General features: G+C 42.9%; 1 protein-coding gene and 1 long non-coding RNA gene across 2 annotated transcripts; both read right to left on the bottom strand.

Annotated features, from left to right (window-relative positions):
• Positions 1-1,738: 1,738 nt before the first annotated feature.
• Positions 1,739-14,985, bottom strand: LOC142656642 (protein kinase C theta type-like). The gene is made up of 4 exons (XM_075831568.1): positions 14,728-14,985; positions 2,809-3,059; positions 2,390-2,452; positions 1,739-2,222 (listed from the first exon to the last, which is right to left on the bottom strand). The coding sequence occupies exons 1-4, from the start codon at positions 14,983-14,985 to the stop codon at positions 1,739-1,741; spliced, it is 1,056 nt and encodes a 351-aa protein (XP_075687683.1).
• Positions 14,986-20,621: 5,636 nt separating this feature from the next.
• On the bottom strand, positions 20,622-23,719 carry LOC142656439 (uncharacterized). The gene is made up of 2 exons (XR_012849675.1): positions 23,493-23,719; positions 20,622-21,545 (listed from the first exon to the last, which is right to left on the bottom strand). It is a non-coding gene; the product is annotated as an uncharacterized LOC142656439 (long non-coding RNA).
• Positions 23,720-26,507: the final 2,788 nt, after the last annotated feature.

Raw genomic sequence — 26,507 nt, 5'->3', positions numbered from 1 at the left:
TCATCTGACCGAGGTTGGCATTGATCTTTGGAGCTTGGCGATAGCAGAAGGCATAGAAAGGGCGGTGGTGGTGTGGAGGAACTCACAGGCTTAAGGTGGTCAAGGCCTGTTTCGCGGTGGCGGGGGGAGTCCTTGAGGCCAGTCAGTACAAAATGGTGGGGGGGTCGCATCGGGGGTATGCGTCCCCCAAAAAAGGTACATGGTTGAAGACTTCATCGGGTGTTATCCCTTTGAAGTGGTCTTCTGGTAGAAGGTATATCACTTGAAGGCTTCATCGGGTGTTATCCCTTTGAAGTGGACTTCTAGTGGTCGGTATATCACTTGAGGGCTTCATCGGGTGTTATCCCCTTGAAGTGGACTTCTAGTGGTTGGAGCCATCTGCAGAGGTGAACGGTGCTTCCGAGCTGGTTTACGGCTGGAGGTAATTGGTGGTTTGCAGATGGCTAATTCGGTGTGTTCTTGAAAGGAACATCTGAAGGGGCTTCAAGGACTTCCTCTGCTCGGGTTAATGTTAATGTTTAATTGTTATTTATGATTCTGACCCATGTTGGGTCATGTGAATTATTAGGAGGAATTCTCTGGTGGATTCCTAACTAGTTATCCGAATGTTTCGGATTTAAATTGTTTTTATAAAACTGTGAAATTAATAAACGGCTGCTGTGGCCATTTCACATCCAACCTCGGTGTCATGTGTCTTTACTAAATGGGGGTGGGGGGATAGTATGGTCTAAGGTTAACACACGACTCTACCTAGGCAGGTCAAGAAGAGGCTGGACGCAGCCGCAGGGTTAAGGGAAGCCGGCATGACCGTCCTGGTAGGGAAAGGGTTAATGAGGTGAGGGAAAGTTGGGTTGGAAGGAGCTGAAGGAGGGACGGGGAGGAGTTAAGGGGGACGGGGGGGGCTGTTACTGCGCTTCCCGCTGTTTCTCGGCATTGAGCCGGAAGCAGCGGGAGGAGTAACATAGAGTAAGCAAGCTCCCACCCTCCCACCCTTGGTTTGTTACTCCTTAGGTCTTATGTACGTCCGTCTATGAGTGTTGTGTGTTATTTTGTGTGCTTATTTAACTTGTTTTTCTTTTTTCCGGAGTAGGTTCTGTTGTCATGGCAGCTGGCGGGGGGAGTCCTTGAGGCCAGTCAGTACAAAATGGTGGGGGGGTCGCATCGGGGGTATGCGTCCCCCAAAAAAGGTACATGGTTGAAGACTTCATCGGGTGTTATCCCTTTGAAGTGGTCTTCTGGTAGAAGGTATATCACTTGAAGGCTTCATCGGGTGTTATCCCTTTGAAGTGGACTTCTAGTGGTCGGTATATCACTTGAGGGCTTCATCGGGTGTTATCCCCTTGAAGTGGACTTCTAGTGGTTGGAGCCATCTGCAGAGGTGAACAGTGCTTCCGAGCTGGTTTACGGCTGGAGGTAATTGGTGGTTTGCAGATGGCTAATTCGGTGTGTTCTTGAAAGGAACATCTGAAGGGGCTTCAAGGACTTCCTCTGCTCGGGTTAATGTTAACGTTTAATTGTTATTTATGATTCTGACCCATGTTGGGTCATGTGAATTATTAGGAGGAATTCTCTGGTGGATTCCTAACTAGTTATCCGAATGTTTCGGATTTAAATTGTTTTTATAAAACTGTGAAATTAATAAACGGCTGCTGTGGCCATTTCACATCCAACCTCGGTGTCATGTGTCTTTACTAAATGGGGGTGGGGGGATAGTATGGTCTAAGGTTAACACACGACTCTACCTAGGCAGGTCAAGAACTGGCTCAAATGGTGTGAATGGTGGCCGTGCTCTCCTCTCCTCCAGTTCCTCCCAGCCGATGGTGGAAAAGCATGGATGAGCTCTGATGTTCCCGCGCACACCCAGGCGCTTCTTAGGATTCTTATGCAGCAGTTTTTTGACGAGATGTTTTACGTCAGTGTTAAGCCAAGATGGAAATATGGGCTTTTTGGTGGTGATGGCTTTGTAAGCCGTTTGCCGGTCTGGGCCGTTGTTAAACGGGAAGCGTCCTGTTGACATCCTGGTCACCACAATCCCCAGGCTCCACCAATCAACTGCTGGGCCATATCTCTTCCTAAGAAGCACCTCAGGGGCCATGTAATAAAATGTTCCCGTCACTCCACGGATGTTATTGGAGGCGGTGACGCCATCTTGGGCGAGCCCCAGGTCGATGATTCGGATGTGGCCAGCTGCATCCAGCATGATGTTATCAGGCTTTAGATCTCTGCAAAGAAATGAGACAAGAGAATGAGAAATCTGCCCAGTGATACAGGAGGAGGGTGATGGGTCACTGCAAGACTAAACAGAATAGCCATTCAGGACCCTAGGAAAGCTGGGTGCATTATTTCCAGCATGTAAAGAAGGCAAAAAAAAGAGGAAAGTTCTGCTTACCGGTGGACGATGTTGTGTCCATGGAGGAACTGGAGGCCACACACAATCTCTGCTGTGTAGAATCTGATGGGAAAAACAGATTGTAGTCTCAATGTCATCAAAAATTCATTCATCAATTCCCTAATGTTATGTGTGATTCTGTGGGGTCTGTGGCAGAGCAGAGGTGCTGTTTATGGCAGCCTGTATTCTATCTATTCTCTGCATTGTCCTTCATCTGACCTCCTAGCTATGTTTTCCTCACCCGAGAAAGAGATTCAGTTTTCTGTCCTAGCCCTTTATCTAAATCCCTTAGCCAAGGCTGAGTGGGTTGTGGCCACCAGCTCTCCCCTGACTACACCCCTGACCATAACTGTTATCCCACCTCCTCTGTTGTCTTTTTGATATATTTCTCTTAGACTCCTGATTAGTTATTTACTAACCTTACGCTGCCGGTGTCCAAGCAGCCGCACATCCTGATCGAAGCCTCCAGGCTGCCACCGGACAGATACTCCGTGATAAAGCATGCGCTCTCCCGAGACTGTCGTGCGGCATAGAGGTGGCATAGAAATGGGCAGTCTCGGGCCGCCAGGAGTATCCGCCGCTCTCTCATGATTACTTCTGTATTGTCCCGTTTGGTGATCATCTTTACGGCCATATAGGTGTTTCGGCCGGGGACTGATGCCAGCACCACCTGAGGAAAACAAGTGGACAATCCTCATGAGAAGAAGAAGGAACAGGGGTGGACTGAGGGGTCGTCATTCGGGTAATACCCAGGACTAGAGATGAGCGAACCGGGACAACCGAACCCGGTTTCGGTCCGAACATCGGGAAAAGTTCGGTTCGCAGCGAATCCGAACTTCACCGGGTTCGGCCGAACCCGTTTTGACCGAACCCGGTCAAAAACATTATACAAATCGGCAGCCACTTGTCTCTATCAATCACTGATAGAGAAAAGAGGCTGCTGATTAAAAATAAAATAAAAAGCATTTCATACGTACCCGGTCGTTGTCTTGTTGACGAGTCCCTCTTCTTCCTCCAGTCCGACCTTTTCTGACGCGGCAGCCTGTGATTGGCTGCAGAGGCCTCTGCAGCCTGTGATTGGCTGCAGAGGCCGCGGCAGCCTGTGATTGGCTGCAGCGCTCACATGGGCTGCATCGTCATCAAGGGATGTCGAGAGGGACGCGTCACCAAGGCAACGGCCAGGAGACCGGACTGGAGGAAGCAGGGAGTTCCCGGTAAGTATGAACGTCTTTTTTTTACAGGTACTGTGATCGGTAGTCACTGTCCAGGGTGCTGAAACAGTTACTGCCGATCAGTTAACTCTTTCAGCACCCTGAACAGTGACTATTTAGGGTATGTTCACACGGCCTATTTACGGACGTAATTCGGGCGTTTTTGCCCCGAATTACGTCTGAAAATAGCGCCTCAATAGCGCTGACAAACATCTGCCCATTGAAAGCAATGGGCAGACGTTTGTCTGTTCACACGAGGCGTATATTTACGCGCCGCTGTCAAATGACGGCGCGTAAATAGACGCCCGCGTAGAAGAAGTGACCTGTCACTTCTTTGGCCGTAATTGGAGCCGCTATTCATTGACTCCAATGAATAGCAGCGCTAATTACGGCCGTATTTGACGCGGCGTTCAAGCGCCTGCACATGCCGTTACGGCTGAAATTACGGGGATGTTTTCAGGCTGAAACATCCCCGTAATTTCAGCCGTTACAGACCCCCGCCGTGTGAACATACCCTTAGGGTATGTGCACACACACTAATTACGTCCGTAATTGACGGACGTATTTCGGCCGCAAGTACCGGACCGAACACAGTGCAGGGAGCCGGGCTCCTAGCATCATAGTTATGTACGATGCTAGGAGTCCCTGCCTCTCTGCAGGACAACTGTCCCGTACTGTAATCATGTTTTCAGCACGGGACAGTAGTTCCACGGAGAGGCAGGGACTCCTAGCATCGTACATAAGTATGATGCTAGGAGCCCGGCTCCCTGCAGTGTGTTTGGTCCGGTACTTGCGGCCGAAATACGTCCGTCAGTTACGGACGTAATTAGTGTGTGTGCACATACCCTTACTGACGTCGCCTAGCAACGCTGCCGTAATGACGGGTGCACACATGTAGCCACCCGTCATTACGGGGCCTCATGCACACGACCATAAAAACACCCGTTATCACGGGTCGTAATTACGACCCGAAATAGCGGGCCCATAAACTTCTATTAGCCACGGGTACCTTCCCGTTTTCTCACGGGAAGGTGCCCGTGCCGTTAAAAAGATAGAACATGTTCTATTTTTTTATTTTACGGGCCGTGCTCGTAATTACGACTCGTAACTACGAGCACGGCCGGCCGGCCACGGGCAGCCGGCCGCTTTTGCGAACCGTCCTGTCATTATAATTATAGCAGCACGGCCCGTAAAATAGAAAAATAGAACATGTTCTATTTTTTTAACGGCACGGGCACCTTCCCGTGAGAAAACGGAAAGGTACCCGTGGGTTACAGAAGTCTATGAGCCCGTTATTGCGGGTCGTAATTCCGACCCGCAATAACGGGTGTTTTTACGGTCGTGTGCATAATGGGAGCACGGCTCGGAAAAACGAACGGCTGCCCGTGCTCATCTCCTGAAATACTCTGTGGACAGGTCAGGATCCTGTTTATTTTAAATGCTGCTAGGGAACCCGCTCGATTCACTATATAAGGCTACGCTACAGTGCAGCATTTAAAAGAAACAGGATCCTGACCTGTCCACAGAGTTTAAGGCAGCACAGAGTATTTCAGGAGATGAGTGTGCAGATTCAGTGCTGCTGTGAACTCTGCTCTTACCATTACGTAGCTCTCAGTCTGTTACCTCTCCTCCACTCCTGTCCTCAAGAACACCTTCACATGATTGGCAAGTCACCACGTAATGGTAAGAGCAGAGTTCACAGCAGCACAGAGTATTTCAGGAGATGAGCATGCGGATCTTGTGCGTGGTGGTGACTTGCCAATCATGTGAACGTGTTATAGAGGACAGGAGTGGAGGAGATGTAACAGACTGAGCTACGTAATGGTAAGAACAGAGTTCACAGCAGCACAGAGTATTTCAGGAGAGGAGCTTGCAGATTCAGTGCTGCTGTGAACTCTGCTCTTACCATTACGTAGCTCAGTCTGTTACCTCTCCTCCACTCCTGTCCTCAATAACACCTTCACATGATTGGCAAGTCACCACCCCGCACAAGATCTGCACGCTCATCTCCTGAAATACTCTGTGCTGCTGTGAACTCTGCTCTTACCATTACGTGGTGACTTGCCAATCATGTGAAGGTGTTCTGGAGGACAGGAGTGGAGGAGAGGTAACAGACTGAGAGCTACGTAATGGTAAGAGCAGAGTTCACAGCAGCACTGAATCTGCATGCTCATCTCCTGAAATACTCTGTGCTGCCTTAAACTCTATGGACAGGTCAGAATCCTGTTTCTTTTAAATGCTGCACTGTAGCGCAGCCTTATATAGTGGATCGAGCGTGTTCCCCAGCAGCATTTAAAAGAAACCGTGTTTGTGTATGTGTATATATGTGTGTTTGGGTATGTGACTTTGTCTGTTTTTGTTTTTATATGTGTGTTTGTGTATATGTGTGTGTGTATATATGGGTGTGTTTGTGTATATGTGTGTGTGTGTATATATGGGTGTGTTTGTGTATATGCGTTTGTGTATATGTTTGTGTATATATGGGTGTATTTGTGTATATGTTTGTGTGTAGATGTTTGTGTGTGTTTTTATATATATGTGTGTGTTTGTGTATATGTGTGTATATGGGTGTGTGTATATATGGGTGTGTTTGTGTATATGTGTTTGTGTATATGTGTGTTTGGGTATGTGTGTTTTTGTTTGTATATGTGTTTGTGTATATGTGTATGTGTGTGTATAACTGTGTGTGTGTGTTTGGATATGTGTGTTTTTGTTTGTATATGTGTAAGTTCGTGTATATGTGTGTGTGTGTTTGTCTGTTTATGTGTGTGTGTGTGTTTGTATATCTTGTTGTGTTTGTGTATATATGTGTGTGTTTGTGTATGGTTGTTTGTTTGTGTGTGCGTGTATATATGTGTGTAGGTGAGTAGAAGTATTGGTATTGTTCACATTGATAACTGTTTTTTTTTATGTTGTTGCAGATTTTGATGTACCAATTGGACTACGTCTTCGATTCGTTGGACTACTGCGTAGATCTACGTTTTTTCAAATTTTAATAAAATGGTTAACGAGGGTTTTGTTGGGGATTTCTTATTTCAATAAAAAAGAATTGTCTTTGTGTTTTTTTTTAAACTTTATTAGTGCCTAGATAATGGCAGTTGGCTGATTGACAGCGTCCATTATTAAGGCGGTACTTAGTGTTAGCCGGTGCAGAGGCTAGCACTAACCACCCATTATTACCCCGGTACCCACCACCACCAGGGGTGCCGGGAAGAGCTTGGTACGATCCAGTACCCGACCATCTGTTGTGATGGTCGGGTACTGGGGCGGCCGTAGGCTGGTATTATGAGGCTGGGAAGGGCCAAAAACAGTGGACCTTCCCACCCTTGTAATGCTAGGCTGCTGCTGCTGTGTTGTATCGGGCTGGTTATAAAAATGGGGGGGACCCCCACGTCGTTTTTTTTTTGAATTTAACAAATTTAGCAATAGACGGGTCCCCCACATTTTTAATAACCAGCCATATACAAGGCCGCAGCAGTCTGGCATTACATTGGTGGGAAGGGCCACTGGTTTTGTCCATTCCCAGGCTAATAACACTGTGTTGTATGTGGCTGGTTATGATAAATTGGGTGGAACCCCATGTCTTTTAAAAAAAAAATATGTAAATAAATAATTTAAAAAAATGACGTGGGGTCCCCCCCACTTTTATAACCAGCCAGATACAACACAGCAGCAGCAGCCTAGCATTACAAGGGTGGGAAGGTCCACTGTTTTTGGCCCTTCCCAGCCTCATAATACCAGCCTGCGGCCGCCCCAGAGCCCGACCATCACAACAGATGGTCGGGTACTGGATAATACCTGGCTCTTCCCGGCACCCCTGGTGGTGGTGGGTACCGGGGTAATAATGGTGGTTAGTGTTAGCCTCTGCACCGGCTAACACTAAGCCTCGCCTTAGTAATGGATGTTGTCACTCAGACAGTGGCCATTACTAAAGTGGTAGTAATAAAATTTGAAAAGAAAAAGACAAAGATATAGATAAAATATTTTATTGAAATAAAGCACCCCCAACACAACCCTCATTAACCATTTTATTGTAGAAAAAAAACACGTCATCTAAGTAGTCCTCGAAACCGACGTAGTCCAAACACAAAACCTGTGAAAAAAAAAAAATTAAATAAAACATGTCGTAGGCTTAGATTCAGTTTAATGTGTGATACTGACTGTTATACCATGTATAGAAGCCTGCCGCGAAGTTGACTTAGATACAGGGCGCCAGCAGACAGTATCATACATAGCCATACATACATATATACAAACATACATACAAGCATTGACATATATACATGCAAATATACATACATGCAAACACACACACACATATACATGCAAACTATCATACATACATGCATACACACACACACATGAAAACATACATACATACAAACAAACATGCAAAGATACATACATACATATATACAAGCATGCACAAATATACATGCAAACATAAATACATGCAAACATAATTACATACATGCACATATATATATAAACATACATGCAAAAATAAAAACATGCAAACATACATACATGCACATATATACATACATACATACATGACAACATACATACAAACATACATGACAACATACATACATACATGCAAACATACATACACACATGCACATGTATACATACATGCCAACATACATGCAAACATACATGCACATATATACATACATACATACATGACAACATACATACATGCAAATATATACATGCAAATATACATAAATACACACATGCACATATATACATACATGCCAACATACATGCACATATATACATACATGACAACATACATACATACATATATATATATATATATACACACACATGCAAATATACATACAAACATGCATACATACATACATGCAAACATACATTCATGCAAACACACATACATGCAAACATACATACATTCATGCAAACATACATACAAATATACATACACACATGCACATATATACATACATGACAACATACATACATACATACATACATGACAACATACATGCAAAAATACATACATGCAAACATGCAAACATACATACATACATGCAAATATACATACAAACATGCACATATATACATACATGCCAACATACATGCACAGATATACATACATGACAACATACATACATGCCAACATACATACATACCCAAAAAAATAATAATACGTTCATACTTACTTTCCTCCTGTCCGGCCTCCAGCGATGACGTTTCATCCATGTCGCCGCTGCAGCCTGTGATTGGCTGCAGAGGCGGTCACGTGGGATGAAGCGTCATCCTGGCGTGCGTGACCGCCACTACAGCCTGTGATTGGCTGCAGCGGCGAAAGGGATGAAACGTCATCGCTGGAGGCCGGACAGGAGGAAAGTAAGTACGAACGTATAATTTTTATTTTTTTATTACATTTATTAAAATTGTATTTTCCGCGCGCCGAGCATGTACTGTGAAGGTTGCTGAAAGAGTTAGTGCAGCCCATTAACTCTATCAGCACCCCGGACAGTACCATGCTCGGCGCACGTAAGTGACAGGTTCGGTCAGAACTAGTTCGGTCCGAACCGAACTTTTTTGTGAAATTCGGCGAACTAGCCGAACCGAACTTTTGATAAGTTCGCTCATCTCTACCCAGGACCCTACAGCTGAATAAAGCTGAGCTCCCGGCATAATACAGTGTCTGCTGTTTGATGCTTTATGGAGAGGTCTTAAGGACAGGCACTAGATAGGTCTTTGACTTGGTTGGGTTGGGATCCATACAGATACTGTAATGTGTAATGTGGACATAGAGGTCACTGTATGTATTGTTTCCTTATAGCAGCTTAAATGGGCCAGGACATGGAAATAAATAATGCCCCCTCCCCCACAGCTGTGAACTTTGAGATCAGCAATGAATCGGAATACCCCTTTATAGCAGCACTAGACCTAAATGTGATGATAAGAGGAACAGATGAGATATATGACATAAAGCAGTGGTCACTGGGCAGGACATTTTCTGGATGTCTGATTATGAATTCCATAGAAGAACATACAATCACCATCTGCACAATATTAACCCTTTAACGCAACTTTACGTCATAGTTTGCCCTGCATTAAGGCACCATGAAGTACAGTTACGTCATGGTGCTATTCTGTCACCATGTCAAAAGACAAGGTGACAGAACAGTGACATCGGGAGTCACAGACAGCCGATAGTCACAGTCACTCGTCAGGGGAACAATCGCAGCGCGGTGCCACCAGCGATCACTGTGATTTGTCAGTCAGTAGTGACTGACCAATCACAGTATTGCAGCATGGTTACCGGGCTAAAAGAGCCGGGTAGCCACACTAGCCGATCGGCTGTTAGCAACAGGAAGCCTAACAATGGCACTTTGTCTGTCAAGTACGGCGGGCCTGTTAGGCCCCGCTCGTAGGCGGGGCTTAAAAAGCTTCTGGCCGCAGATAAAAGATGGCCGCGGGCTCTGAAGCTGAGCCTGCACCATGAGTCGAACGGTGTCAGCTGTATATTACAGCTGCCATACTGCTGTAACGGCCGGGAACGGAGCTACCTCCGTACCCTGCCATTAACCCCTTAGATGCCGCGATCAAAAGCGATCGCGGCATCTTAGTGGTTTGCAGGAGATTGACATCGCTGCGATGTGGTTGCACGGATTCCGATTCCTAATAGGCTTGCTGTCAGTGAATAGCTGACAGCTCTAATGCATTGCATTAGAAGGGTAGTGCAATGTATTAGAATAAAGATGAGAGGTGCAGGTCTTCAAGTCCCCTAGTGGAATAAAGTACTTTATTATAGGAAAAAAAATGAAACCGTTAAGAAAGTACACATATTTGGTATCACCGCGTTCGTAACAACCCAAACTATAAAACCATAATGTTATTTTTCCCGCACGGTGAACACCGCAAAAAAAATAAATAAAAAACAACGCCAGAATCACTATTTTTTTGGTTAAAGCCCTTCTAAAGTATAGAATAAAAGTGATCAAAATTGCATTTACCCCAAAATGGTACCAATAAAAACTACAACCCGTCCGGCAAAAAAACAAGCCATTACACAGCCTTGTCAATGCAAAAATAAAAAAGTTATGGCTCTCAGAATATGGTGAAACAAAAAATAAATTATTTTCAAAAAAGGGATTTTTTTTGTGCAAACGCTGCAAAACATAAAAAAACTATATACATATGGTATCACCGTAAGGGCAAAGCCACACATGGCGGAATTCCTCTTGAATTCCGCAGCGGACACTCCGCAGCGTTAATCCGCAGCGGAGCCGTTTGTCCATTGACTTCCACTTTTATTTAGCAGTGTTCGTTTAGACGATGCGTAAAATTCCGCTGCGGAGCATAGGCTGCGGAGCGGAATTTGGTGTTCGCAGCATGCTAGGGCTGTTGCGGAGTTGTGGCGTACTAGTTGCGGACTCATGGCGGAATTTCTCCATTGACTTCAATGGAGATTCTAAATTCCGCAATGAAGTCCGCAGCTGTCATGCACATGTTATGTGTGCTGCGGATGCGTCTTGCTTTTTTGACATGACATTTCTTCATTCTGGCTGGACCTATGTATTTCTAGGTCTACAGCCAGACTGAGGAAGTCAATGGGGCTCCCGTAATTACGGGAGCGTTGCTAGGAGACGTCAGTAAATAGTCACTGTCCAGGGTGCTGAAAGAGTTAAGCGATCGGCAGTAACTGTTTCTGCACCCTGGACAGTGACTACCGATCCCAATATACAGCAACCTGTCAAAAAAATAGAAGTTCATACTTACCGAGAACTCCCTGCTTCTGTCTCCAGTCCGGCTTCCCAGGATGACGTTTCAGTCTAAGTGACGGCTGCAGCCAATCACAGGCTGCAGCGGTCACATTGACTGCCGCGTCATCCAGGGAGGTCGGGCTGGATGCCGAAAGAGGGACGCGTCACCAAGACAACGGCCGGTAAGTATGAAATTTGTTTACTTTCACTAGGGAAAGTGCTGGCCCTTCTCTCTATCCTGCACTGATAGAGAGAAGGGAAGCACTTTTCCCGCAGTCCGTAGCAGCTAGTCCGCATCAATTTACTGCACATTTTGGGCAGATCCGCCGCAGAATCTGCAACGCAGATTCTGTGCGGCATTGATGCGGACAGTTGCGGAGGAAATTCGCCACGTGTGGGCATGCCCTAAATATATCCACCCGCAGAATAAAGTAAAATGTCATTTATAGCGCACGGTAAACACTGTAAAAAAACAAACAAAAAAACATTATCAGAATTGCTGGTTTTTGGTCACATTGCTTGCCAAAAAAATGGAATAAAAAGTGATTAAAAAAAATGTGTACCCCAAAATGGTCCTAATGAAAACTACATATTGTCCTGCAATAAATAAGCCCTCACACAGCTCTGGTGGTGAAAAAATAAAAAAGTTCTGTCTCTCAGAAAATGGCGATGAAAAATATGCATTGTTCCAAAAGCGGATAAGATTGGGCGCCATTTATCAGTGCGACACCGGCCACACATCTATGAATTGTTTATTTACCCCATTATTATAGCCTGTTATTATGCCCTGATGTACACCGCACAGCTTACATATGCCCCCACATTATACACTGAAATACCAGTAAAACCCCAAACAGAACAACTGCCAAGCAAAATCTGTGCTCCGAGAGCCAAATGGCGCTCCTTCCCTTCTAAACCGTACAGCGTGCCCAAACAGCAGTTTACGTCCACATATATGGTATTGTCATACCCGGGAGAACTGGCTTAACAGTTTATGAGATATTTGTCTTCAGTGGCACAAACTGGGCACAACATATTGTGCACTAAATTGGCATATCAGTGGAAAATTGCAATTTTCACTTTGGACCATCCGCTGGGCACTAATTTCTAATGTAGAATCACCTGTGGGGTCAAAATGCTCACTACATACCTTAAAATGCCATAAGGGGTGTAGTTTCCAATATGGGGGGGGGGGTCACTACTTGGGGGTTTGTTTTACTATTTGATTTCAGGGCCCTGCAAGTGTTGGCCAATGCTGTGAAAATCACCAAAATAGACCTCAAATGCGCATGGTGCTCTTCCCTTCTGAGCCCTGTCTTGTCCAGGCAAATGATAAATGCCTTGAGGGGTGCAGTTTCCAAAATGGGGTCACTTCTTGGGGCTTCCACTGTACTCTGGTACCTCAGGGGTTTTGCATATGTGACATGGTGGCCAAAAACCAATACAGTAAAATCTGCATGCCAAATAGCGCTCCTGCCATTCTGAGCCCTGCCGTGTATCCAAACAGCAGTTTATGACCACATGTGGGGTATTGCCGTAATCGGGAGAAATTGCTTTTCAAATGTTGGGTTGCTTTTTCTCCATTATCCCTTGCAAAAATAAAGACATTCTACAATTTAGTGGAACAAAATCTAGATTTTCATTTTCACGGCCCAATTCCAATAAATTCTGCAAAAGACCTGTGGTGTCTAAATGCTCACTATACTCCAAGATAGATTCCTTGAGGCGTGTAGTTTCCCAAATGGGGTCACTTTTGGGGGTTTCCATTGTTTTGGCCTCTCATAGGCTTTGCAAATGAAACATGGCACCTGAAAAACAATCAAGCAAAATTTGAGCTCCAAAAGCCAAATGGCACTCCTTCCCTCCTGAGCCCTGCCGTGGGTCCAAACAGCAGTTTATTACCACATATGGGGTATTGCCGTACTCAGAAGAGTTTGCTTTACAAATTTTGTGTTTCTTTTTCTCCTTTATCTATTGTAAAACTGAAAAAATCTGAGCTAAAACAACATTTTATTAGAAAAAAACGTAGATTTTCATTTTCACAGCCTAATTACACTAAATTCAGCAAAATACCTGTAGGGTCAAAATCTTGGTGTTTTTGATAAATAAACACTGAATGTGTCAACCAAATTTCACCACTATCTTAACTGGTTCCCGACGCTGGGTGTGTTTTTACGGCCAGCGGTCAGGTACGGGTCCTTAAAACTCGCGCCATAGACTTTTTACGGCTCGGGTTTTAACTTGCTGCCCGAGCGATCGGGCAGCTGAATTTCGGGTCTCCGGCTGTCAGTGACTGTCGGGGACACTGAGGAGAGGATAGAAGCAGCTTTCGCTGCTTCTGTCTTCTCTGATCACTTGTAGACAGCGCTCAATGAACGCTGTGTATAGGAATAGAGGCAGCGGCCGCGCCGCTGTCTCTATTGCTCCCGGTGTTCATGTGACTGGTCACATGATCGCCGGGTGCTGTTAGTGGCAGACTGCTGCTCGGTCTAACTAGAACCAGCACAGCCCTATTAGTGACAATCGTCACTATGAGAGGGCTGATTTCCTCTGTAACTGGGGCTACTGTGCAGCTCCAGTGGAAAAGCATGGTGTAAAAGAAAGAAAAAATATATATAAAGTTCCCCAAAGGTCTTTTTTGACCTTTGAGGGACAGACCATAGTAATAAAAAAATAAAAGTTAAGTAAAGTGCAAAAAAAATTAATAATAAATGCACATAAAATACCAACCCCCCAAAAAAAACGTTCCCCCCGCCAATCATTGTTGTAACGCTAGGGCGGACCCAATTACCCTAATATAAACATGTAATATATTAAAATTTACAGTAGACAATGACGATCACAAATAAAAGGTCTATTTTAGGGTAAAATGTTATGTTATTACCAAAAAAAAATAGCTGAAATGTAAAAAAGCTTATTGTTTTACTATTATTTTCAAACTTTAAGAATAAAAATTCAAAAATAGCAAAAAGGATGTATATAAAAATTATAAAAAAGAAACCTGCATTGTCTACGGAATAAACATCTCAAAAATCACTTTGTTAGCCCAACAAATAAAAAAGTCATAGCCTAACACGTGCTAAAAAGGGTTAAACGGTGTCTGGTCCTGAAGGCTCAAAATAGCGCAGTCCTGAACTGGTTAAAGTCCAATTTGTCATGAGAAAACAATTTCAGAATCGCTTGAACAAATAAAAGCATTTCAAAGTTATTACCACTTCAAGTGATACATGTCAGATTTGAAAAAAATGGTCTGGTCCTTAGGCCAAAACAGTCTTAGTCACTATGGGGTTAAATGGCTGATAACAGAAAACAATAGATGCAGATAAAACAAAAAATAGGTTTACTGTTCCTTTAAAATTAAATAAGGAGTTGTAATACTCACTTTGCCAAAGCTGCCCCTACCCAGGACCTGGTGGATGGTGAAGCGGCTGATGTTAAGCCTGGCATAGGGGCTGGATGTTCCAGAGTCTTGGCTGCTCCCAGAACTTGGCTCCTCATCCTCCAATCCTCTGTGGTCTCCTCTGTCCTGGTCTCCTCTCCTCTTCTTACTGCTCTTCTTACATCCTGCAACGCTCTCCTCTTCCCTCTTCCTCTTCTCGTCTCCTCTCTTCTTCTTCTCGCTGTGTCCAGTGGACGCCATTTAAGCAAATCTCTTCCAAACTGTAGATCTCCGTCTAATCGCTGCCGTCGACAGTTGAAAGTAAACGTCAGTTGGTCGTGTGCAGGTCACATGATGTCAGAGGTCATGGAATCCTCAGGTGGCACCTGCCTGGCACTGATCTGCCATATCTGATGTGGGCAACAAGGGTGACAGTCTAGTGTCCAGGGGAATGAGAGGGAATTTCATGGCGGGTTCTTCAAGTTCTGTATAATTAGTAGATGGGAATGGGGGCAAATAAAGAGTCTGGTATATTAGGGCTGGCAGTGGTGCCCATAGCTCATCAGAAACTGTAAATAATAGTTGTATAATACATGTTCATGGGTTTTTACTACTTACGTCTCTGTAAATGTATAATCGATATGTGCAGATAGCAGAATGCACCGATTATACTGAGATAAGATTCGCTGTATAGACACCGCTCATCCCTCTCCTAACAGAAGTAACTCTTGTATTCCTAATGGGGGCACTATCTAGTTTTCACTGTTTATACTGGCAAAAATGCCCCTTAACCCCTTAATGACCAGCCTATTTTAGACCTTAATGACAAGCTATTTTTTACGTTTTTCAATCGTCGCGTTCCAAGAGCTATAACTCTTTTATTTTTGCGTCGACATCGCTGTATAAGGTCTTGTTTTTTCCGGGACAAGTTGTATTTTATAATAGCACCATTTTGAGGTACATATTATTTATTGATTAACTTTTATTAACTTTTTTTGGGGGGGAAATAGAAAAAAATCTGAAATTTCGCCTCTCTTTTTTGCGTCCTAAATCTACGCCGTTTACCGTGTGGTATAAATAACACAATAACTTTATTCAGCGGGTTGTTACGATTGCAACGATACCAAATTTGTATAGTTTTTGCATGTTTTACTACTTTTACACAGTAAAAACCCTTTTTTTTAAAAAGTATTTGTTTTTGTGTCTCCGTATTTGAAGAGGCGTAACGTTTTTATTTTTTTCGCCGATGCAGCTGTATGAGGGCTTTTTTTTTGCAGGACGACTTGTAGTTTTTATTGGTACCATTTTTGAGTAGATGCGACTTTTTGATCACTTTTGAATCACATTGTTTTAAAGTCAGGATTCACAGAAAACAGCAATTTTTCCATCTTTTTTTATTTAATTTTTTACGGCGTTCACCGTGCGGGTTAAATAATGTTATAGATTTATAGTCGGGGTCGTTACGGACGCGGCAATACCAAATATGTGTACATTTTTAACTTTATTTTGTTTTTTTAATACTAAAGCAGTTTGTAAGGGGAAAAGCTGTATTTTTCATTTTTTTTTCACATTTTTTTTAATTAACTTTATTAAACTTTTTTTTTAACTTTTTTACTAGTCCCACTAGGGGACTATAATATGCGATTCTGCGATCGCTATTGTAATACACTGCAATACTTTTGTATTGCAGTGTATTATGCCTGTCCGTTTAAAACGGACAGGCATCTGCTAGGTCATGCCAGAGGCATGACCTAGCAGGCATACACTAGAGGCAGACCTGGGGGCCTTTATTAGGCCCCCGGCTGCCATAGAAGACACAGACACTCGGCGATCGTATCGCCGGGTGTCGGTGGGAGAGAGCGGGAGCTCCCTCCCTCTCTCCAAAACAACTCAGATGCGGTGCTCGCTATTGAGCACCGCATCTGAGGGGTTAAACGGGTGAGATCGATACTAATAGCGATCTCACCCGGCAGAGCAGGGACGCTCCCAGCCCTCAGCTGCCTCTAGCAGCTGAGAGCAGGGAGATTTGACAGCTCCCTGCTCTGTTTACTTATTCCGATGCCGCGACGTAAAAAGTCTATGGCATCGGAATAAGGCCCGTTAGTGACCGACGTAGAAACACGATGGGCCGATCACTAACGGGTTAAGCACAATGATAATGTGAACCAAGCGTGCTCTCCTAGATATATAGAGTATCGGGGTGAGAGGGGTAATAACCATTTCACTGAATGGGGCCCAGAAAATTGTAATAGCGGCCCTGGCCGTAACACCTACACGCAACCATCCATACTACCATCTGTATAGGATTCCTCCCCCTACATCTTCAATAGTCTCCTATGACAACAAAACAAATCAAACAACCACACTGCAACTGCGCTCTGTATTTATCATCAAAAAGTGGAAATGATAACATCACTTAAAGGGATATTCCCATCTTAAACATATATGGCATATCCACAGTGTGTAGCATAAATGCCTGATAGGTGTCAATCCCACCTCTGGGACCCTCAGCCATCCAGTAAGGGGGAAGCAAGTAGTTCTTTCCATAACTTCCATAGACTTTAATGGATAGCGACTCTATATTGAACTTTATGTAGTCTGTAGCGTCCATGAATAAGCAGACAGGGGTCACTGGATTCCTGTTTATCCAATAGGTGAGGTTCCTAGAAGTGATACCTGCACTTGTAAGGCATTGGTGGCACACCCTGTGATTATGTTAAAATGTTTAAGACGGGAATACACCTTAAGGCCCTGTTCACGCTGAGTATTTTGCAGGTAGAAAAATCTGCTTTAAAATTGCTTCAGGAATTTTTTCGCGAAAACCGCTTTCTCTGCCTCCCATTGATGTCAATGGGAGGTCAGAGATGGAAACTCCCGAGGATAAAGCATGTTGCTTATTTTTCCCTCGAGCGGGTGTTTTTCGGTGCTAATTCCGATGAGGTTTCCGCGTCAAAATCAGTACCAAAATACTCAGTGTGAACTACCCCTTAATGATCAGGTAAGTGTAAGGAGACATCCCTGGCGGGAGGACCGCAGTTCTGAGGATATAAGGAGTCAGGTAAATGTCATCCTTAGTGGGAGCTTCTTTTACAGGCAGATTGCCGGAAGCATTGGAAAGAAGGTCGTCTTGCTGCTGTCCTCACCTGCGCTCTTTTTCTGGTCAGCATAAGTTCTGTGTGTTCCCTCTTATATACCTGCTGTGCACTGATATTCCCATGTGCCTTGACCCATAGGGCAAAACTAGACCAGTGTCTCCTGACTATTGACCACAGGGGGATCTAGAAGACAAAATGTAATGTCTAGACTCCACTAAAACCCACCGCTGCATGTAGAGAATGGTGAAGGTATTGATCAGCGGCAGCGGGAACAGGGGGCTCCCTCATAGCCCTCATCTGGTGTTGGGACAATGACTTTACATTCCACTGAGAGAAACATCCCATCTTAAGTGTAAAAATTGTCAGATAAATGCAATTCCAACATTAACAACAGAAAGTGGGGATTTTTGAGACATAAGGGAAGAAAAGAGTTTGATAAGGTAAAGCAATGGGAACTACAGGCCCGTACAATGTGATAGGTAAGTTATATGTGTTGTATAAGGGTCTGCTGTTTTGTTCAGGCAGTAAGCATTGAACCACATTTACACAGATGGTGCATATAAAGCTGTTGCCCCAAGAAATAATTTGGAGCAGCGTCGGACTGGGGTTCCTTGGGTCAAGCAGAGAAGATGATTCTGAGGGCCCACCCTCCATCTATAAAGAACATGCACATGTCCTCTGGTTCTCTGGTGGGCTTTGTTTTGTCACTGTATGAGAGAGATATAGTTTCTGAAACCAAGTAGGGTCTCTAAACTCTGTGTAAGTCTGACAAGTCTGCTGAATATGGTGGAGTGGAAGGAAGTTATGTTTTTGAGGCTCTACCAAAGACTGGACTTGGTCATGTTCCGATGCTGGATTGTGGTCTATCAAATTGGCTAATGTTTTGTGAGATCATATGGTTCATAGATCATTTGGAGGACGTTTTATAGAAAGATTGAGCACCATATTTAACAGTAGGCACTGGAGGTCCAGTGTCTATGGAGAAGCCTTGGATTGGGGCAACTGCTGCGCCTAATAAGCTATAATATATTTCTTAACATTTCTTTTCTGTCTTTCCCACGCCTCCCTATCAGTTTCCTATTAGATCCAGCAGAAGGTTACTTGTCTGATGTGAGCAGTCAAAGTGTTATCTATTATAAAAACTGTGGGCACCTCTAATAAAAGTCGAGGTGCCACATATGTGTCAATATTATATCATCATGAGACGAAGGAAAGATGACACATAAATGTAACTGTTCACGACCAAAAATGTATAAAAACATCTTTATTTCTTTATCAAGCTATGCAAAGACATTTAAATATAAATAGTTGCCATGAGTCCCCTCTAAATAAAGACGTACAATACTGGGAAAAATTTTAGGCAGTTGTAGAAAGATGCTGCAAAGTAAGAGTGCTGTTAAAAATATTTATGTATTTTTGATTCTTATTTATTATTTCTTTACATATTTTGTCTGACTGTCGTTTTTCTCTTTTTCTCTGTATTTGTATTGAAATATTGTTTATTTATTTATTTATTTGTTATAACATATCTTTTATGCACTGTATAGGATGTGTAGGTCATTCATCAACAACATGTACTCAGGTTTTGTCGGGTGAGCCTTCTTAAATTTATGTCCGTGATGGTGTTATGGCTTGGCATAAAGATTTGTCTTACTGACCAAGTCTTTGTGTTGATTCGTGCCTGCGCTGATATGTTTGGGCGTTGTCATGGTTATTCGCCTGTTGACAGTATATGCCTTCTGGTCACAAATGGGATTGAGGGGCATGTCACGCTCCTCTCCTATGGGTGAACCACATTATATCGGCGTTAATGTGTGTGGGCGTTGTCATTGTTACTCGCCTACTGTCTGGATATTATTACGGTCACTTATTGGATTGAGGGGCGTGACCCGCTCCTTCCCGATGGGTGAACCGCATCATCCCCACGGCTGACACGCATCGTTGCGCGTAATTTTTTACGGCGCGGCGCTAGTTATGTCAGTGGGAGTAGTCTTCTCCTGCTGCACACCATTGGTCATTTATTTTCGGGCTCACAGTATTTAAACTTTGGCTGTCAATGTAGTAGCACATCTCCTGACGAAGGTTGCGAAACGCGCGTCGAGGTGCTGCTTGTCCAGGTGTAATACTTTTCCACCATGTCCTCTGCAGGTATAGTTGAATTTTACACTCATTGTAGTTGATATATTTTTGACTTAGTGCTCCATATCTTAATTATATCATCGTACTCTTGGTATTGGAGCGACCTGTCATTGCAGCATTATCTATATCAGGCCCCTGGTGTCCTGATGCTGCTACTGCATGTTGACACACATATGTGGTCTTTCATCCTTTCTTAAAGATACATGCTTTTGTGTATGAGGACTTTTCTATCTGATTATATTATATTTAATATTTTTTCATTATATTACACCTGGTATATTTTATGATATTTTAATTGTCTATAGTATATACTTGGGAGGGGGGTTAATTTTTGTATCTCTAATTTTGTATTTATGTGTAATAAAGTATTAATTATGATGAATAAAACTATTTTCATAAAATGATAGTGTATCAAGATTTCTCTTTGGTTTGATGGCTCTGTGTTCCATGTTTATTTTTTTGTATTAACAATGTGGCTTACGGATTTAAGGGAGAAGTAGCTGCTGCCTAGATTTCAATCCTGACTCTTTCTCTGATTGGATTTCATGACTTTCAGTAGCTTTTCCCTACATTTTTCTATTAATCCAGAACATGTGATATATCAGAAAGTTTAAGAGTACAGACAGTTTTCTATAGTATTTTGTTACTTATATAATAATACACTTTGTTTAGGTTTTGATGTTTTTATTAAAATAACATGACTAAATTTTCCACATAAGGTTGGTATACATGAAGGAATTTAAGGTGTAACCAGGAGCAGTTAAAAACATGCTATTCTTAAAGTTCTTTTTTTCAACTAGAGATGGTCTGTAACTGCAGTCTCATCTGTTGGTGCAATGTGGATGAAAGGTATTCCAGTTGAGTCATGTTGTTAGTTGCCATAAATCGTTGGTAGGTGGCACTAATCATGTCCGGGTTGGCACTGTGACTCAGCCGAGCCACAGGCAGAAACATTTGTCATTTTTTACACACAGTCTGGGGATCCAGATCTGTAGTACAAAGATTTGTCCAGTCCAGTTTGGCACTGTGACTCAGCCGAGACACAGGCACAGAAAAAAATCCTTTGAGGTGGACCTATGTTTGCTGGTATTCATGCAAATTCCTTGGGATGCTTTTCCGAGGAAGAGCTCAGTGGAAATTCCATATGAATGAGTCTGTGAGGTAGGTCTTGTTTTCTTCCTCAATGCAATCTTTGGAATTGCAGACACTCTAGGTCCAGTTCCCTCAATTATCGGTGTAGAATCTATAATGTTTAAACCACTGGATTCAGTAACAGGGTAGGTCATGGCAGCTTTGCATTCATGACTTCCACTGCCAACTATTGATTTCCTGTTGCAAGAATACATGTTCTGTGTGGTGTTCTTGATTCTGCATGCACTGAAACTTTTAGTGGTTGCTCGGAAACATTATAGTCATGTCTTGAGCAGCAGAGCCCTGCTGCTCATTACGGTGAAAGTCTGAGGAGCTCCAAAATGTGTTCACTTTATATTTGTCCTCGTGTGGAGATTAAGGACAGGGTTCTTTTGCTCTCAAGAACCAGTGCAGCCATGGACAAATCAATATAAAATGTCCAACCAAGACTTCATCCTGTTAAGATAAAAAAACATATAAGCCTGATTTTGTAGGAATACATTATCAGATAATTCTCATTTTATATTATTCTACTTCATACCACTAGATGGTCAATGAGTAGTTGAAAATTGTGAACTATCAAAGTCTCCCATGGGCTTCATTTATCAAAACTTTCTAAGCTAAAATCTGGCCTGACTGCCCATAGTAACCAATCAGAGATCAGATTTAATATCTTAAAGGCTATGGACATCTTTGCAGACTTTTGTCTATTGCTTTGTATTTTATTTACATAAAACATTTTCACAATTAGTTTGTGTTTTGCAGCTTCTATGTCTTACAATACAAAACAAGCTGCTCTATGCCGATCAGTGCTCATGCCGTCAGACGAGCTAACTGTTGAGTCAGCCTCCAGCCCATCTCTCTGCTCTCCTGAATGCTAATCTAAGCTGACATTTTATTTGATTTAAGTTTAGTTTTATTTTCTTTAGATCAATGTTAGGAGAGCAGAGAAAGGGGTGTGAGACTGACCCGACAGTAAACTCATTTGACGGAATAATTACTGAATGGCAACCAGCAGCTTGTATTGTAAAACATATAAGCTGCAGAAGGCAAACTGTCTCAAATGTTTTTTTAATTAAAACCAATTTGTAAATGTATTTTATTTAATAAAATACATACAATGCAATGAAAGTAAAATGTTGGCAAAGTAGTCTTACCCTTTAACCCATTCACTGCTAAGGAGGTATATTAGAAGTCCTTGCAGAAAGGCACTTCAGTTGCCAAGACCATATCTGATACCCAATCTTTATCATTAAATCTGACTGCTTCTCTAGCAATACCCATTACAGGCTATGGTCATAGCGATAACAATTATCACTAAGAGGGAATGTCTATACATTTCTGATCAATAGAAAATATTTTCATCTGTCAGAAAAGTAAAAACCACTGGAGTAGAACTAGAGTTTCTTAAAACATAAGTTTTACTGTTATTCCCTCTTAAAAATGAGTTGCACAATATTGACACATATATAATATACGTAGGAAGTAAATTTTTTCCTCCATGTTACAAAACCATCAATAGCGTCGTCAGACACCGTGAACAGGCGTTCACTCCAACAAGGGCAACACATGGGCCATGAATTTTCCTTGCCACTGCAGGATTATTGAACGGCAGTCATAGCTCTAGTGGACTTAACACGGGCTGAATGGCCAATCTTCCCTGATGAATTCGGGCCATAAAGAAACGCGTCGGGAGGAAAATATTGATCTCTAACATTGAAGAGAGGTTTCCCAGTGCTCTTGTTTTGAGGAGTCCAACCAAGTGCACCTGACAACAGAACGGGTAGGGGGGTAATTACCCGAGAGGCTCTATAATTATTTGTAAGATGACGATTGGGATAAATAAGATATAAAAGAAAAAAATGGAGCTTACATTTTGACAACCCTGAAAGTTTAAGGTATAAACGACTGAGTCTTTTTCAATTCTACATCTCCTAAGCTTGGATGATACATTGATTTGTGCTATTGAATGTTTTATAACAAGGAGGAAAAAATTTACTTCCTACATATATTATATATGTGTCAATATTGTGCAACACATTTTTAAGAAGGAACAAAAGTAAAAGTTATGTTTTAAGAAACTCCAGTTCTACTCCAGTGTTTTTGTCTTTGATAATTGTGGAGCAATCTATCGAATCATAATCTTGGTGAAAGACTATAAAATTCACTATCTTTCTACCGTCTGTCAGAAAAGACAATTTCCCCCACTAACGATTACCATAAACCATGATTTTCAACACTAAAAAAATAAGTATTTGTTAACGCATTAGAATAGGATTAGGGATTTGTGATTATTTAACATTTTCTGACCATAGAGCCAGCGTAAATCCAAGGTTGAGCTGCACTTTAATTCTGCAGGACACATGAGTAGACGGTGGACATACACACAGACAGGGTAGATACCTTCAGACTCCATGTCTGCCCTCTTTCGGTCTTTCTCAAGAAAGAGGGCAGCTGCCAAGAACAATCCTCCTCCGATAGCGCTCACGAATACGCAGACCATGAGGGCATATTTCAGGCTGTTAAACATCAGCAGGTCGGATTCTGGCTTTCCTCTGCGGATGAGGTCAGATAGCTGAGGATAAGAAAATAACACATTGTTATGTAAGATGAATTATGGGAAATATCAGAATATGTGTAGATTTTCTCAGACAGCGGATGCTGGATATTAATGCAGAAATCCGGTGACAGCAGACTGTAGGTGGTGGTGAGTGACAGCTCCTCACTGAGGGTGCTGTATGGGCCTTGTGTGTGCACTATATGGTTGCTATATCTTTACTGTCTGTTTGGTGGGGGTGTACTGTATTAGTGCTGTCTCCTTTGTGTGAAATGTATGTGCGTGGTAAGTTGTTCACAAAGGGTATCATGCAGGCTAAGACTGACCCCCAACGTTAAAGAATTTTGCTTAGATACCCTTTAGGATGATGATGTAACTAATACTTACCACTCCGATCAGAGAGGGGCTCCATGCATCACCCAGCAGGTGGGACACAATTATTTGTAGGGCCTCCGCTGTGGATCGTCTTCTGGGGGTCACCACACTCTAAAACAAGAGGACATTCTGAGTAGGCAGAAGGAAGTTACTGAACCTAACTCAACAATGGCAGCCAGACAAAGTGACGGAATATCTGCACTACAATATCTGCAGACAGCGCAGTCTGTACTTGTAGTGTCCTCCGTCTCTTGTCTGGCAGTTATTGCAGAGTCAGTGGCATTTCATAAACTAGGCCGGAAAATAGACATTAGGTAAAATAAATGTCATTTCAGCTGTAATAGAGAAACATCCTCGTGGTTTCTGATCACTTACCAGCAGGATGTCGTCCACAACGGCAAAATTCAGTGCCAGCAATAACGCCCCGATGGAGATGAAAATCTGAGGGGAGACAAAACATTCAGAAAAGACTAAATGGGGAATACGGGGAGGGGGCAGTACAATAAGTTACCTCTTATCCTGAACTCTGCTGCACAGGGTGGGTATTAAACCTGCGTATAGACCTTACACTGTATAATAATGTATATGTGTATGAATACCTGTGTGTCTATGTGTATGTATAGCAGTATATCTGTATGTGTATGATATCCACAGGTATACACTGTATGTATAAAGGTATACTGTATGTTTATATATGTCTGCCTAAAGATACAGTAAGTGTATGTAAAGCTGTATATCTGTGTGTGTATGGTATCCACAGCTATAGACAGTATGATTGTATGTATAGGTGTATATGTATGTATATCTACAGGTATGTGTATGGATATTGTTTCTTCACCTTTTTAATATAATTAAAAGAAAAAACATCAATGACAGAAAGCTGTTCATCAGCCACTTACATAGGAGGCCACAAGGCTGAAACTTGCCAATAACAAAGCCAAGAGCAGGAAAGGGGCGCCACCCAGCATTCCGCACGCACAGACTAATGCGTCTGCCCGCGGGTTGATTTTCCTGAACCTCTTGCTTATCTCCACGCCAGCTCCAACTCCCACGATTCCGGTGATCACAGTGATCATGCCAAAAATCAGACTGCAAAGAAAGAGATTATAGAGGTCATCAAATGGATTCTCCACGATTGTATATAAATGATGATTAAAGGACCTGAGTATGACTACTGCTCCAACTATCTGCATGTATCTAAAGATTAAATCCATAAACTCTGTTCTCAGGCTGACAGGGCTCTCTATGGACCTATCCCAAATATCTTGTCAGTATAGAGCAGACAGCCACGTAGCAGTCTATATACACTATGAGGGTGAGGTTTTATATCACAGAATTGTTGAAGATTTTTTTGTGCGGTTTGGCAAATAAATATCCACAAGAATTTATTCACTGCAAATACACATTGCGGAAATGTCGCACATTTTTACAGTGGATTTTACCCTTAGCAATGCAAAGGGTGAAATCTGAGGCAAATACGCAGTAAAATCCACATTTAACACCCCATGTCTGAATCTACCCTGTAAATAGATGGCTGCCAGGAGCCCTGACCACTCACCGCGTAGCCGTGCCCAAAACTCAGGTAGAGAAAGGAAGAGTATGGACATAATGGGAGATAGCCGCCCTCACAACCTCCTGGCACACACAGTAAGTAAGCGTTTACCTGTCATCAAATTGACATATTGCAGTCTGACATGGATCACTTCTGTATAGGATGACCCGGGCCCGCTTGTAGAAGGACAGAGCCCAGTGGGAGAGGGAGCCGGAAACAAATGTCACAGTTGTGAATCCCAGCATGGAAAGCATAAAGCTCGGGCTACAGAGAGAGAGAGAAATGTGAGTGACACAAGAGACACGGGGTAAAGCCAGCGACAACCATCACTACACAGAAAACACTCACTTTTTCAGCAGAGCTTTCACGTCGGTCGTCCAAGAATTGCTGTTTGGGTGTTTATAGCTCTTTTGTTCTGCGGCTCCTCTGGATGGTTCCTTCATAAAGAAGATAAGAAGCAGGACGGCTATAATCCCCAGACCTGGAATGATCTGTCCAGAAGAAGGAGGAGACAATGTATATTATATATATATAGAAGTATTACAAATATGAAGTGACTGAAACCAGATAAAGGGGCAAAACCTAGAAATGACTAATAACAAAAAACAACACATGTCAGTGTCCATAAATGACGGTCTACAGCCTCCGGACTGATACTCATAGAGCTGGAACTTTCCCAAGTCCCTACTTATTGTTTATGGGTCCAGAAGATAATGGGAGCAATTCCAATAACAAGACAAAAAATGAAATAATAGTTTGCCTGCAGGAATCCTGCAATCCTCTCACTTACCCGCAGTGCCCAGTGCCAGTCACCACCAAGAACGCTTGTCACTTTGGCCCCCATGATGTATCCAAGGCCACTTAATAGGTAAAAATGAAGAAGATTTATAGTTAAGAAAGGGCATAATCTCTGCACAAATATAACTATAGACAT

Source organism: Rhinoderma darwinii, chromosome 6, assembly GCF_050947455.1.
Source record: "Rhinoderma darwinii isolate aRhiDar2 chromosome 6, aRhiDar2.hap1, whole genome shotgun sequence".
NCBI lineage: Eukaryota > Metazoa > Chordata > Amphibia > Anura > Rhinodermatidae > Rhinoderma > Rhinoderma darwinii.
This window is presented reverse-complemented; position numbering and strand designations above follow the sequence as displayed.

Bases quoted from the DNA above. Each gene is read 5' to 3' on its own strand.
- LOC142656642 (XM_075831568.1), bottom strand. From the start codon at position 14,985: ATGGCGTCCACTGGACACAGCGAGAAGAAGAAGAGAGGAGACGAGAAG. The intron at 3,060-14,727 runs GTGAGTATTACA...TGTTTTCCTCAG, and splicing joins GTAGGGGCAGCTTTGGCAAA to GTGGTGCTGGCATCAGTCCC. The intron at 2,453-2,808 runs GTTAGTAAATAA...TTTTCCCATCAG, and splicing joins TTGGACACCGGCAGCGTAAG to ATTCTACACAGCAGAGATTG.